The sequence below is a fragment of the Chelonia mydas genome, chromosome 9, assembly GCF_015237465.2.
Source record: "Chelonia mydas isolate rCheMyd1 chromosome 9, rCheMyd1.pri.v2, whole genome shotgun sequence".
NCBI classification, from domain to species: Eukaryota; Metazoa; Chordata; order Testudines; family Cheloniidae; genus Chelonia; species Chelonia mydas.
Genome location: NC_057855.1, coordinates 43735147 through 43748430, shown reverse-complemented (window position 1 = coordinate 43748430; position 13284 = coordinate 43735147). Strand labels below are relative to the sequence as shown.

The 13284-nt window shown below is 42.9% G+C and overlaps 1 protein-coding gene across 1 annotated transcript in view; it reads right to left on the bottom strand.

The window, feature by feature from the left end:
• The window catches only part of GPC1 (glypican 1), a 324689-nt gene that overhangs the window by 163460 nt on the left and 147945 nt on the right, over positions 1-13284 (bottom strand). The window contains exon 2 of the mRNA XM_037908653.2: positions 1633-1791. Within this exon, the coding sequence (XP_037764581.1) occupies positions 1633-1791 (159 nt within the window). The remainder of the gene's footprint in view (positions 1-1632; positions 1792-13284) is intronic.

The following is a 13284-nucleotide window of genomic DNA, read 5'->3' as shown; positions in this document are numbered from 1 at the left end:
AGGGCTCAGCTGAGGTTATGCCTGCCACAAAAGAGCAATGATTTGTACATTATGGTTTGATAAATACTTTGTTTTTTTGAACACAGATACTGCTTTGGGCCCAAGAAAAATGTTAGATGTATGTCTTAGAGAGATAAAAGGAATATTTTTCTCAAACACTGGAAAACAAATCATAAAGAACATCTGGGTAGCTCCAATCAGAAATTTAGAAAGAGAAGGACCCTGATTTTGTTTTTTTAAAGCCAACACTAAAACAAAATTAGGTTTATTAAAGTGTTTGCCTACTGGGCAATCTCTGTTTGTTAGTGCAATCCTCAATATTTTGAGCCAAATTCTATCTCAGTTACCTCCAGGATGTGGCATTGTGTTCAGTCACATGCCCTGGATGTGAGGGTAAGAGTAAGCATATGGGCCAAGATTTTCAAAAGTGCTACTGAATATTACAATATCTGGGTGCTCAACTTAAGGTACTGTAACGGGGCCTGATTTTCAGATGGCAGCAAGTGTGCTCGAGCCTTTCTGAAAATCAGGCCCTTTTACAGTGTCAAACTGGGCAAACAAAATCACTAGTCACTTTGGAAAATCCGGGCCTTAATCTTTTCTCAGGGCAAAATTACAAATTAATCCCAGACTTCAAAAGAAAGCCTTTGCTACGGTCAACTTCAACTATGCAGCTGCAACGCACAGTGTAGAGATGCATTGTCTTGGTTTTTTTCCTATTCAGTGAAAAAGACCTTAATCTTGGCTATCTGCTTCGGAAGGTCAGGCCAATTTCTGTAAATCTGTGTGTTTCTTGAAGTCTCCAATTTTACCCTTCTATCCATTATTACCTCCCTCCCACACACTGTGCTTTTAACTATAGCTCCATATGACAATCGTTGATAAAGGTAAGAGGACTGTGATTCTAAATGCCTGGCCTTTTTCAAAATAGGTATTGCTGATAATAGATATGGTTCCAGAACCATAGGTCAGCTCTATTTTGCCAATAAACCACTTATTTCCACTGGCCTTAAGACCTCAAAGCTTACAGCCTGCGCTGCAAAACTGATTCCACTGGCAACAGAAGCAGCCAGCCAGCCATATACTTTGCTTAGTGCTTTGAAAGTGATGCTGTATCCCTGACACCATACTTCTCCACAGCACTGTAAGGGTGAGTGCTGCATTAAATTTCTGTCACGAGCATCTGAAGGCAAATGACACTTGCTAACCTATTTTTCATTCAGGAAACTAACTACAGATCAGAGTCTTCCCTAGCACCATGATTTTCACCTACAGCTCAAGTAATGTTGCCAAGCTTCTTGTAATTACCTCAGATGTTATGCTGCTGTGTTAATACTCTACGTTGTTATGGGTGTCTCTAAAAGCCATTTCTGTGCCTATGTATACCAGTCTTAGCTACATACGGATGTAAGACTCCTGAATAGTCCTTAATAAAAACAGATTTTCTAAGTAATTCTCTAGTGAAAATGCAACATGTGCTAGAACTCAGATTGAAAGCCATGACACAGTAACAGCTACAGAACACAATACACAAAGATAGAGCCAGATGGCAAAAAACAAAACAAAACTCCTGAGTCCAACAGTTAAAGAGCAACTAGCAAAACTGGGGTAATCTGTATGTTCTTTACTTACCATCGAAGTTTTTGTACTGAGATGTTAGGGTCACCTGTGCTGAGCGGCTGGCTTCTGTCATCATGTCTTCAAATTCACTTTGGCTTTTTTTTGCGAAATTCTCTTCCATCTCACTGGTGCAGCAGGTGTAGCCCTGCGGGCAGATCCTCAGGTGTTCCCCTAAAGTGAGAAAAAACAGTAAAAAAGGGTCTGAAAAAGAGATTTCATACAAGATGACCTTAATTTCAAAGTATCCAAACGACGCATAGCAAATCCAATTCTACCCTCATTTAATTATATAACTGAGGGCAGAATTAGGTCAGCCTACTTAGCCAATAATGTAAGTTACTCCATTTTGCTATCGCAGATGCTCTGTGTTTGAACAGGAATTTTCTCATTCATAAGCAGGGTGTGTGGGGTGGAGGAGAGGAATAGTATTGCACTCTATTAAAGCTCTGCCCAGAATCTCAAACTTTACCCAGAACCCCAGAAGAGATGGATGTGCCTGATCAAATGATAATATTGAAATTGTTGTCATCAGACTTCAGAATTAACACACTAAAAACAAATGGCAACAGCTCACTTTTCTTAGAGCAATTGTTTGAGGCTCCTAGCCAGAACAGTCAGATAGTGTGACCTCACTTCCCATTCTGGAGCAAGTTTCCACAACCATGACCAAACAGGGGGAGTTGAAAGTCAATAGCATTTAGGTGCCAAACTCCCCTTTGTGTCTTTTAAAATCTCCTTCTTTACTCTTTTTAAAAATGAAACTTTATAATTCGCTGAAGCTGACAGTATGAGCAGAAACACGCCAATATGGCATGTTCTTGCTCAATATGGTCCTTGCTCACATGCCAGCTCTTTGTTCTACTAGACCCGCCTTATGTTTGACAAAGTGTATCAATAGGGGAAAACTGTGCTGCCCCAAATTTGACACCATCACTTCCTGAGAGGGAGAGAAGAAGAACTCTGAAGGTGAAAAGCCTGTTTTAAACACAAGCCTTTTTGATAAGTAGCAGCAACAACAATAAGATCTGAAATGTGAGAGAATTCGTATTTTAAATTTGATAATTCAACAAAATTCTATAATAGGCATATCCCTCCAGTGCCTCCTGCAACCTCTCTGTTGGGGCAAAATAAACGTTTGCATAGGCACAGTTGGCAGCATCATTTAAACAATTACCTGCTTTTTTTTTTTAGGATTCTTGAGAAAGAGCCATCCACCTGCAAACACGCCTTGGATATCCCCCGGCTCCCAACCAGAGTGCAACTGAACGTAATCAGACATTTTTTCAAAAATCTTGTTTTAACCATGCACTGAGATAATCCAATTACACTGAAGTCAACATATTTAATGTAATTTGAGTGTGATTGCCAACAATTTTGCTGGCAATTTTAGAGGATTGCTGCCTTAATGTCATAGCTGAGCTGAAACATATACTTTAAACCATGTCTTGTCTTGTGTTTCTCTAGTCTGTGTTAGAGCCTGATCCTGCAAGCCCTCCAAATGGAGAATGTTCCATTAAAATCAATGAGAGCTCCTCATGTATGAAGCTTACATGCTATAAGTTCTTCAGGGCAGAGAATGCATCTTACCCTGGTAAGCACAGTGTTAATTAATAGCACTACAGAAAATATTTTTGCTCCTGATGCTTGTTTTTTTGGATAGATGTCATCCACTATTTGTTGGTGTAAGCCTCCATAGGCTCTATGTACCCTGCCATACACAACAGAACCACACTGGCTCTGCTGCCATCTTTGCAAGGTGGGAGGGCAGGATTTTGCCCATAGCAGACAGAAGACATGGTGGACGCTCGCACAGTGCGTTCAGGGCCTGAGCCCATATAACTGGAATCAGTGGGAGTCTTTTCATTAGGTTTGGCAGGACCAGGACAACTCCGGCAAGGTTCTATCTGAACTTCTGCCTCTCTAACCTGCAGCCACATCATGTTGCCCAAATGTGACTTGCAGTTATTATCTTGAGTCCTGTTCTTTCAGAGGCCCTTCACCTACGCTTCTACTTCACTGTGTTGCATAAGACTAGATAAGACTACATTAAATTAAACTTCAGCACCTGAATTTCCACCTCTGGCCTCCACTTGCTCCTGCCTTCCCATCTTAGGGAAGGCAACATTTCCTATAAGGTCTCCTGACTCCAAGTGGTCCTTTCTCTTGGCTTCCCCCAAGGAAAAAGACACAAAAGAAACCAATTGGCCCAGATAGGCAAAAGAGCAGGAGCAGAAAGATCCCATTTCAGAAGAACCACACACAAACACCGTGTAACATGACACCCCTGCCAAATAAAGTTTTAACTGTCTTTCTTGTCTAACATCTTTCTTGCCCCAGTTTTCTCTCTCATTAACTAGACTTTACAATCCATTCCCGCACCCTGCCCCATACTTATAAAACTACATTTGTATGAAAAAGCCAGTGTGAGGATTACTGCCCTGCTTGGGGGCAGAGGAAGAGCTATAGGTTCTCACCAAGACATACCCTTGTTTCCTGTCATGGAAAATTAAAAACTTGCTTCTTGCCAAGATTTTTCAGTTACTGGCGTACACTCCTCTGACTCACATAGCTTGTAACAAGGGATTTGGTTTTATTTACACTTGCCCTACTGGAGTACACATCCATTAAATACAGCATTACAGTCTTTCCACTTCGCCTTCACTTGCAGTCAGTTTGAGGTGAGGTCTTGCTGCGCTGGACTTCATTTAAGGGTCTCCAAACAAACTCAAAAGGCTGCCTTTACCAATGCACGGCCTTGAGTCAGGACAGATTTTGAGATAATCTTAGTTTTGCTTTAACAGTAAGGCTTCATCCTGCACACACTTAATAATATGAGTTACTTTACACAGGAGTAGCCCCATTCCTCCTGTGTATAAAGTTAGTCACAAGCTTAAGTGCTTGTAGAGACAGATGAAGAGTCATTAGGAACCCTTTAAAATCCTGCTAATAAACCGTCTTCCCGCCACTCCAGGCAATATGACCTGGCATCTATTTCAACCCCCTTCTTTCCAATGTAACAAAAAAGTTTCAGGCTGTGGAGTGGGTACAAAAGAACAGCCCCCTTTCAAACATGAAACTGCCAAGCTGGAAACCATGGCATGCATGCTTCATGGCTCCACTGAGGAGACGACTGCACACAGGTCTCGCCTTACCATGAGGCGAAATGAGGCGGCCATCTCAGGTGCCAGACTGTGGGGGGGCGCCTCTAGGACCCAGAGTGTAGAAAATTGTGTCTGCTGCTGGTGCGTATGTACTCTCTCTGCTCTAGATGCACAGAGATGGTGGAGTGCTGTGCTGGAGGAAGGAGGACACAACAGACATAACAGGCAGACAGGAGAAAAGGTGAGAGGGAATAACAGAAAGCAGCAGGACCTGCAAGGAGGGAGAGGAGGAAGAGCCTCTTATGTACCTCTCTAGCTCCCCCAGGAGCCTGGATTGATTAACACCAGCTTCTCAGGGAGCTTCCTATTTCCTGCTGCTTCCCTGAACCCACGTGAGGAGAACGGGCAGTCAACTGAAGTAGTAGGAGCCAGTTAGGCCCTTTAGATGCTGATATCTTCCCTCACTTAGGCCCTGCTACCAGCCTGCTAATCTGTCCCCTTCAACTGAGTGTTGAGACCCACTATAGCTGGCACAGAACAGCAGTCATGAGGGAAAGAAGGCAGCATTCAGAAAAAGAAAGAGAGCTTTTCTATCTAAGCAGGAAGGAGCTATCCTGAGATACATAGACACAAATATTCATAGGGAGGATGTGAGTGGTGAGATGCCGCCTGATCTTCCAGTTAGTCAGAGTGCAGGTGACCTGGCAGCTACTGCAGCATCCATATCTCCAGCTCAAATGGATGTAACCATGCACATTCCCGAAGAAAAGTGTAGATCAGAGAAGAGAGTGGTGGAGGCACAAGAAACAGCTGCTGCTGAGGTTAGTTCCTTAAGTCTAGATGATCCAGGACTGTGGACCCACTTGAGCAGTAGCCTGAGGGACTTCCTTGTACTGCATGGGCCACAGCAAGTAAAAAACTTCATGTTCCCCAAAGACAATGAAAATAGAAGTTTCCATCCAATACATTACTGGTGTGAAATCCCCAATGGTGACAAAGGGGAGAGGCCATGGCTTATGTACTCAAAAACCCAGAATGCTGCATCCTGTTTTTGCTGCAAACTCTTCCAGTCTAATGTTCCAGCCACATTGGGTTCTACAGAAACAAAGGACTGGAAAAATCTGGCTAGAAATCTGGCATGCCATGAGAATGCAGCAAATCACCAGAGAGCATTCCATAGGTGGAAAGAGCTTGAGAGGAGACTAAGGTTAAAGGCCACCATAGATGATCAGCGTCAGAGTCTCTTTACTGGCAAAATGTTCTGAAAAGGCTCATTGCCATTGTGAGAATGCTTGCTACCCGAAACCTAGCACTGCGTGGCACTTCAGATCAGCTGTATGTGCCAAACAATGGAAACTTCCTTAAAATTATGGAGCTGATGGCTGGTTTCAGAGTAACAGCCGTGTCAGTCTGTATTCGCAAAAAGAAAAGGAGTACTTGTGGCACCTTAGAGACTAACCAATTTATTTGAGCATAAGCTTTCGTGAGCTACAGCTCACTTCATCGGATGCATACTGTGGAAACTGCAGAAGACATTATATACACAGAGACCATGAAACAATACCTCCTCCCACCCCACTCTCCTGCTGGTAATAGCTTATCTAAAGTGATCACTCTCCTTACAATGTGCATGATAATCAAGTTGGGCCATCTCCAGCACAAATCCAGGCCCCTCCCCACATACCCACTCTCCTGCCGGGGGGGAGGAGGGGGGCCTGGATTTGTGCTGGAGATGGCCCAACTTGATTATCATGCACATTGTAAGGAGAGTGATCACTTTAGATAAGCTATTACCAGCAGGAGAGCGGGGTGGGAGGAGGTATTGTTTCATGGTCTCTGTGTATATAATGTCTTCTGCAGTTTCCACAGTATGCATCCGATGAAGTGAGCTGTAGCTCACGAAAGCTTATGCTCAAATAAATTGGTTAGTCTCTAAGGAGCTGATGGCTGAGTTTGATGCTGTACTCCAGGAGCATCTAAGAAGAGTCACCACCCAAGAAATGTACACACACCATTACCTTGGAAAAACAATTCAAAATGAGATCATACAGTTACTGGCAACAAAAGTCAAACAGAAGATTGCGGCATATCTGAAGTCAGCAAGATATTACTCTGTTATTCTGGACTGCACACCTGACATCAGCCATACTGAACAAATGACTTTAATGGTGCGTTTTGTAACAACAACAGAACCTAGTGAAAATGTCCCTGCAATGATGACTCTCAGAGAGCATTTTCTAGAATTGATTGACATTGATGATACTACAGGAGCTGGTATGACAAATGTGCTTTTTAAAAAGCTGGAAGATACGGGAATTGTGATAGCTGACATGAGAGGTCAGGGCTACGATAATGGTGCCGGCATGAGAGGAAAGAACAGAGGAGTGCAGACATGGATCAGAGAATTAAACCCTCGAGCTTTTTTTGTTCCATGCAGTTCTCATTCACTGAACTTGATGGTCAGTGATGCAGCATCAGCTTCTAGTGAGGCTGCTGAATTTTTTAATGTAATTCAAAGCATCTATGTATTTTTCTCTGCATCAACTCATCGATGGCAAATTTTGAAGCAACATCTGGGAACATCCTCTCTGACACTGAAACCCCTGAGTGCCACATGCTGGGAAAGTCGAGTGCAGGCGATAAAGCCTATCCAACACCAAATTGGGAAGACAGATGATGTCATAGTTGCCATTATGGAGGATAATGCTATGACAGGAACTGTTCGCGGGAGAACAGTGGCAGAGGGAAATGGAATCACCAGAAACATACATAACTTTAAATTTCTGTGTGGCTTAATGTTGTGGCATGACATACTGTTTGAAATAAATGTTGTAAGCAAGAGACTCCAAGGTGTTGACCTTGATATATCTGGAGCAATGGAACAACTGGACAAAGCAAAGTTATAATACAGTCTTACCGGTCAGATGAGGGATTTCAAAATGTTCTGAAAAGTGCACAGAAGTTGGCAGAGGAACTTCATACTGAAGTTATTTTCCCACCCATTCAAGAACACAAGAGTCACCGAAGAAGACAACATTTTGATTACGAGGCACGGGATAATCCCATAAGAGACCCCAAACAACAATTCAAAGTTGAATTCTTTAACCAGGTGCTAGATTGTGCAATACAGTCAGTTGAAGAACGTTTCATGCAGCTCTAAGAACACAGCAGTATATTTGGGATGTTGTATGATATTTCAAAACTCCTCACTATACCTGAAGAAGACCTACACCAGCAATGCAGGGCACTAGAGACAGTGTTGACACATGATGACATGCGCGATATTGATGCGAGTGATTTAGGTGATGAACTGAAAGCCCTTTCAAGATACATTTCAGCAAGATCAACTCCAAAGGCTGTTCTGGAATACATGTGCACAAATAAGATGACCACCCTCTTTTGAAATGCTTTTGTTGCTCTGCACATACTTCTAACACTTCCTGTAACAGTTGCCAGTGGAGAACACAGCTTCTCCAAGCTGCAGTAAATAAAAACACATCTACGCTCCACAATGATACAGGAGAGGCTGGTCTGCCTTGCAACCATCTCAATAGAGCATGAGCTGACCCAGACTGTGGACCTTCAGGAAGCAGTTCAAATCTTTGCAACCAAGAAGGCACGGAAAGCACCACTTTGATTATTCAAACTGATAAAAATGCCAGTGTTTACTATACAGACAAGAAAAGTTACATTTGTTCAGGCGTTTGAAAGTTAAGTGTTACTTAAAATTTTTGAACAAGGCTTTTTAAGTTGTTAGTTCTCCTTTATTGGGGTAAGTAGCAGAGCAATACCATGAGAGGAGTAGAACAGGAAGAAGGCAGAATTGAGAACTTTCAAAGTTTTGGCCCAAGCGAGGGGTCATGGGGGCGTCATTTGAGCTCCCCCCCTCAGGTGCCAAAATGTTGCGGGCCGGCCCTGACTGCACATTCATCAAAGTTGCAGGTCAAGTAGGTTCCTTTGCAATGGATTTTAGAAACAAAAGAAAGGATCAAAACTTGAGGCTTTCCAGTCCAGAGGAGAACAGCGTCTCCCCTTGGGGAGGAAGCAGCACTGAGAAACAGAACCCAGCACAGTGTCAAAGTTTCATTACACACAATGAGAAGCAGCAAAAGTTTGAGAGTCACTAATTAAAACATGACATGACCAAACAAAAATCTCCACCCTCCCATCCCTATCAAATGCATGGGGCACATTTGAGTAAATGGCATCATTCCAAAACCTTTCTGTGCTAACAGAGCACTAAACAGCCTCCAGCTAACGCTTTTCAGAGAAAAGGAATGGAAGATTCACAGAAAGACAGAAAAGAAAAACCTCAAAGCTAAAATTGCTTATTTTTCCACAACTTTTGTGGTTTGAATCTAAAAATCTATTTTAAGCACTTTTAACCCAAAGCAGATTCAGTTCTTTTTAAAATAATATTTATTTTCAACACCACAGTATTTTATCTCACTGGGAGAGTGAAGTTTCCAGCATTCCTCTTTGCAATTCAAATGCATTGCACAAAAGAGTTTTAAAGCCCTGTGAAAAAGCTGTGCTTTGGTTTTTAATATGACCTATACTTGCAGTCATTTATTTGTGGGCTCAAACTAGGTGTGCTACACTTTGTATTTTTGCTTTCCATTTATTTCAGAGGGCACTCATTTGCTAATTTGCCTTTATAATGTCATTTTCTTCTTTGCTGAAGTACTGTTATAATTATCTCTATATACATTTGGCAAGAGATTGCCTGCGAATATCTAGAGTTAACAGCCAGGTATAGAAAAGTACTGTAAGGAGTAAATCCGTGAATATGTGCTTCTTCCCCATAGAGCTCTTAGTTAAGAAGCTTCTCCTAGTATAAAGATGATGCACATTGTCACCATTCTGTTTAACATCACATTACTCCTACCTCCCAAGAAAAGCTTTACAAAGTGGAAGCAGAGCATTACAGAAGCAAATTTAGAAGCTGATTTACGGCCTAACCCAAACCCCAGTGGAAAGACTCCCAATGACTCCAATAAACTTTGGATCAAGTTCTAAGAGAACCAACCTTTCAATTTCAGAGGCTTGGATTCCAATAGTATCCAAGATCACGAGCCTGGCCATCTCTTCCTAACTCTTGTTTGTCCAAATCTCCAAACCACTACAGCACTGTTGGCAAGTGAAGTTCAGGAGTGATGTAGGACAGTTATGATGCCGAGTCAAGAGTGAGCTGCCTTGGCAGAGCTGTGTGGCGAAGTCTGCCCGGTATCTGCCCACACTGTGCTTGGCTCAACCCAGGGATATTAGCTCCTCGCTTCCTTAAGTATTCAAAATTCACTCCCATATTTTTAATAAAGAGAAGATATAAATTCAAAATTACATTCTATACTTTAAAAAAATAACGCAATCCGCTTGCCTGATAGTTCAATTGGTAGTACAACACACCGTCCTACAAAAGACACAGATTTCCTGAAGAACTTTCAGATTCTCATTCTTATGCCAGCAGAACCTTGGAAAAGCCAAAGGGCCAAACTCTCTGCCACAGTGCACACTGGCTTCAAGATATGTGCATGGTGTGTAACATCAGCACAGTATGTGTCCCACAGAGTTATAACCTCTTTATAACAGCCTTTAACATATTCAAAGGCTTTCTTCTCTCAAGACTAAACGTGCTCATTTTTCCTAACCTTACCTCACTGCTCACATTTTAAGCCTTTTATCATTTTTACAGCTCTCCTCTGGTCTCTCTCCAATTTGTCCACATCTTTTCTCAAAGTGTGGCTCCCAAAATGGGACACAATATGCCAGTGGAGGCCTCACCAGGGCCAAGTAGAGTGGAACAATTACCTCCCATGTCTTACATATGACACGTCTGTTAATACACCCCAGAACGAGATTAGCCTTTTTGGCAACAAAATCACATTGTTGGCTCATGTTCCATTTGTGATCCATATAACACCCAGATCCTTTTCAGCAGTACTACCATCTAGCCAGTTTTCCCCATGTTGTAGTTGTACAGCTGATTTTTCCTTCCTAAGTGTAGTGCTTTGCACTTGTCTTTTTTTAATTTCATCTTGCTGATTACAGACCAATTCTCCAATATATCAAGGTTGTTTTGAATTCTAATCATGTCCTCCTAAGTGTTTGCAATCCCTCTTCCCCTCCCCCCCCCGCTTGGTATCAACCGTACATTTTATAAGCAAACTCTCCACTCCATTATCCAAGTCATTAATGAAAATATTGACTAGTACTATTTGTATACTAATAATGCTTCCCTATCTCAAAGAAGTTGAGAGATTTAATTAATTGTTTGTAAAGGGCTTTGGGTTATTTGGATGGAAAGTATTTTAGTATATAAATGCAAATTTCAAAATTATTTCCCCAAGAGGTTCATTTATTTCAGATTTATTTTAAATCAGTTGTAACTCTTCCAGTGGTATTTGAGGCCATATATTTAGGTGTTCTCCAATTCTCTTCCAAAAACTCATTTTATTCTTCTAGATTAGAGGTTCTCAAACTGTGGTCCGTGGACCACCAGTGATCCACAAGCTCCATTCAGGCAGTCCACGGATAGTTCCCTATAAGGTGCACACCAGGGCGGCCGCACACGAGAGAATGAAGGGCCATCCACCTAATTAGTGGAGCCGCGCAGGTGTGGCTCCACTAATTAGATGCCTGGACCCTGAAAAAGACACACATGTAAGGTGAGGTTGTGGCCTTGGGGGGGAATAGGGAGTAGGTGGGAGGGGACAGTGCGGTGGGGGGAATTTGGGATATGCAGGGCTGCGGTGGCTAGAGAAAGAGACGACTTTCCGCAGCTCCAGGGCTGTGGCTGCTGGGGAGAGACAGCCCTCCTTTCCAGCCTCAGCTCAGGGGCTGCTGCCGGGGGGAGAGAGGGCACATCCATTGCATTAGAAAGGTAAGACTACTGATATTAAAATATGAGTTGTGTGCTTTTATTTGTAGAACAAAAAAAGTTAATTTTTTTTATATAGCACTTTTATGCAAAGTGCTTTACAATAGTTAGCTAACAGTACAAACAACATTTGAAAAGATCATTAAGTGGTCCGCCGAGACCCTCAGCAATTTTCAAGTGGTCCACGAAAAAAAAAGTTTGAGAACCCCTGCTCTAGACCAAAAATTTCCTAAAAAGTGGCCATTGACTGCATGCATCAGATTTTGGGTGCCCAATCTGAGCACTGCAGCTCCTTGGTGTTCTCAGATTGGGCACTCAAACATTGAGACACCTACTCAATTAAAAATTTGGCTGGTCTTTCTAATTTTCAGGTTTGTTGTAATTAAGTGAAATCTCAAATACATCTCTCCTTCAGCCAGCTTTCTAACTGTAGCTGTAAAATAATTCAGGGGCATCAAAAGTTCAGCCCATTGGTCAGAGTCAGCTAGTGAATGGTTTGATCCAAACGGCCAAGGAATTCCAAAGTTATCCCACTTACTGCCCCTGGTATACCTCTGTATTTCTGCCCACCTAATTCCTATCAATGCTAATGACAGTCAGATGCGGGCACTGATGGAAGAATAAAATAGTCAGCCAAAGTGTACGCTGCTGCTTTTGCAAGTGTCAACGTAATTGTGGCAGGTGAAAAGCAAGGCAGGAGAACAACAGGACTGTCAGAAAAGTTGCGAACATCTTGCAAAGAAGCAAGACAACAGAAGAAAATCCCATGCCCTGTGTCTGAGGGTCATTTCAGAGCCTTTTCATCTGAAAGTGATTATCACCACCAAAGAAGCAATTCTCTGATGAAGGGAGGGAGCCACAACTTACTGCTTCTACTCTTGCACCTATATTCAGTCGGGCCTGTCACCTGAGGATCTCAAAGCACCTCATGTCAGTCAGTCAGCTAGCTCACATCTATTCTTATGGCAGTAGTACCATGTCATCAGCTCCCATTGCTGCCATCTCAGAACTCCAGGCATGCATAAGGAGACAGCCAGTGCTCCCAGCCTTCCCTCTGCCCCGTGCGCACACGTGTATGCTCTTGGGCCTGGCTCCCCTCTGATTTCTGGGATGCATACACCCTTGTGCGTACACCCTTGTCCTTCCCACAACCAACAGTCTCTGAAAGAGGGCGCTCCCCACCCCCAGCTCTTCCTTATCCTCTCCCGGTGTCCCTGGCTTCTGGGGCAGGTGAGAGAAGAATGTCCTCATATGCTCCGCAGGTGAATCCTGCCCCTCGACAGATATTCCGCAGAAGAGCAGTAGGTTGTCAAAGCACGCGGGTGCTGAGGAAGAGCACTGGCTGACCCTGCTAGCAGCAGACCCAACGATCAGCAGAGAGTTACAGGTCAGAGAGCACCCCCCCGCACCCCCCACTCCATTCACTGTGTAAGGTAGCTAGCTATCATTATACCTGTTACAGAGAGCCATGGATAGATTCAATGACCTGCCCAACATCACTGCTATCAAACACAGCCTAACAGTGTTGCTTGCTAAACCAGAGTGCAACAGAAAGCTATTTGTATAGGAAATCAGGATCTTAGCCAACCAGGGTAAGTCTTGTTCCTGCCCTTTAAAAGGTTTGTCTGTCAAAACCAGTTACTTTGTTAGCCTAAAGGGTAAATACGAGGTCATCTAATTCTCTGC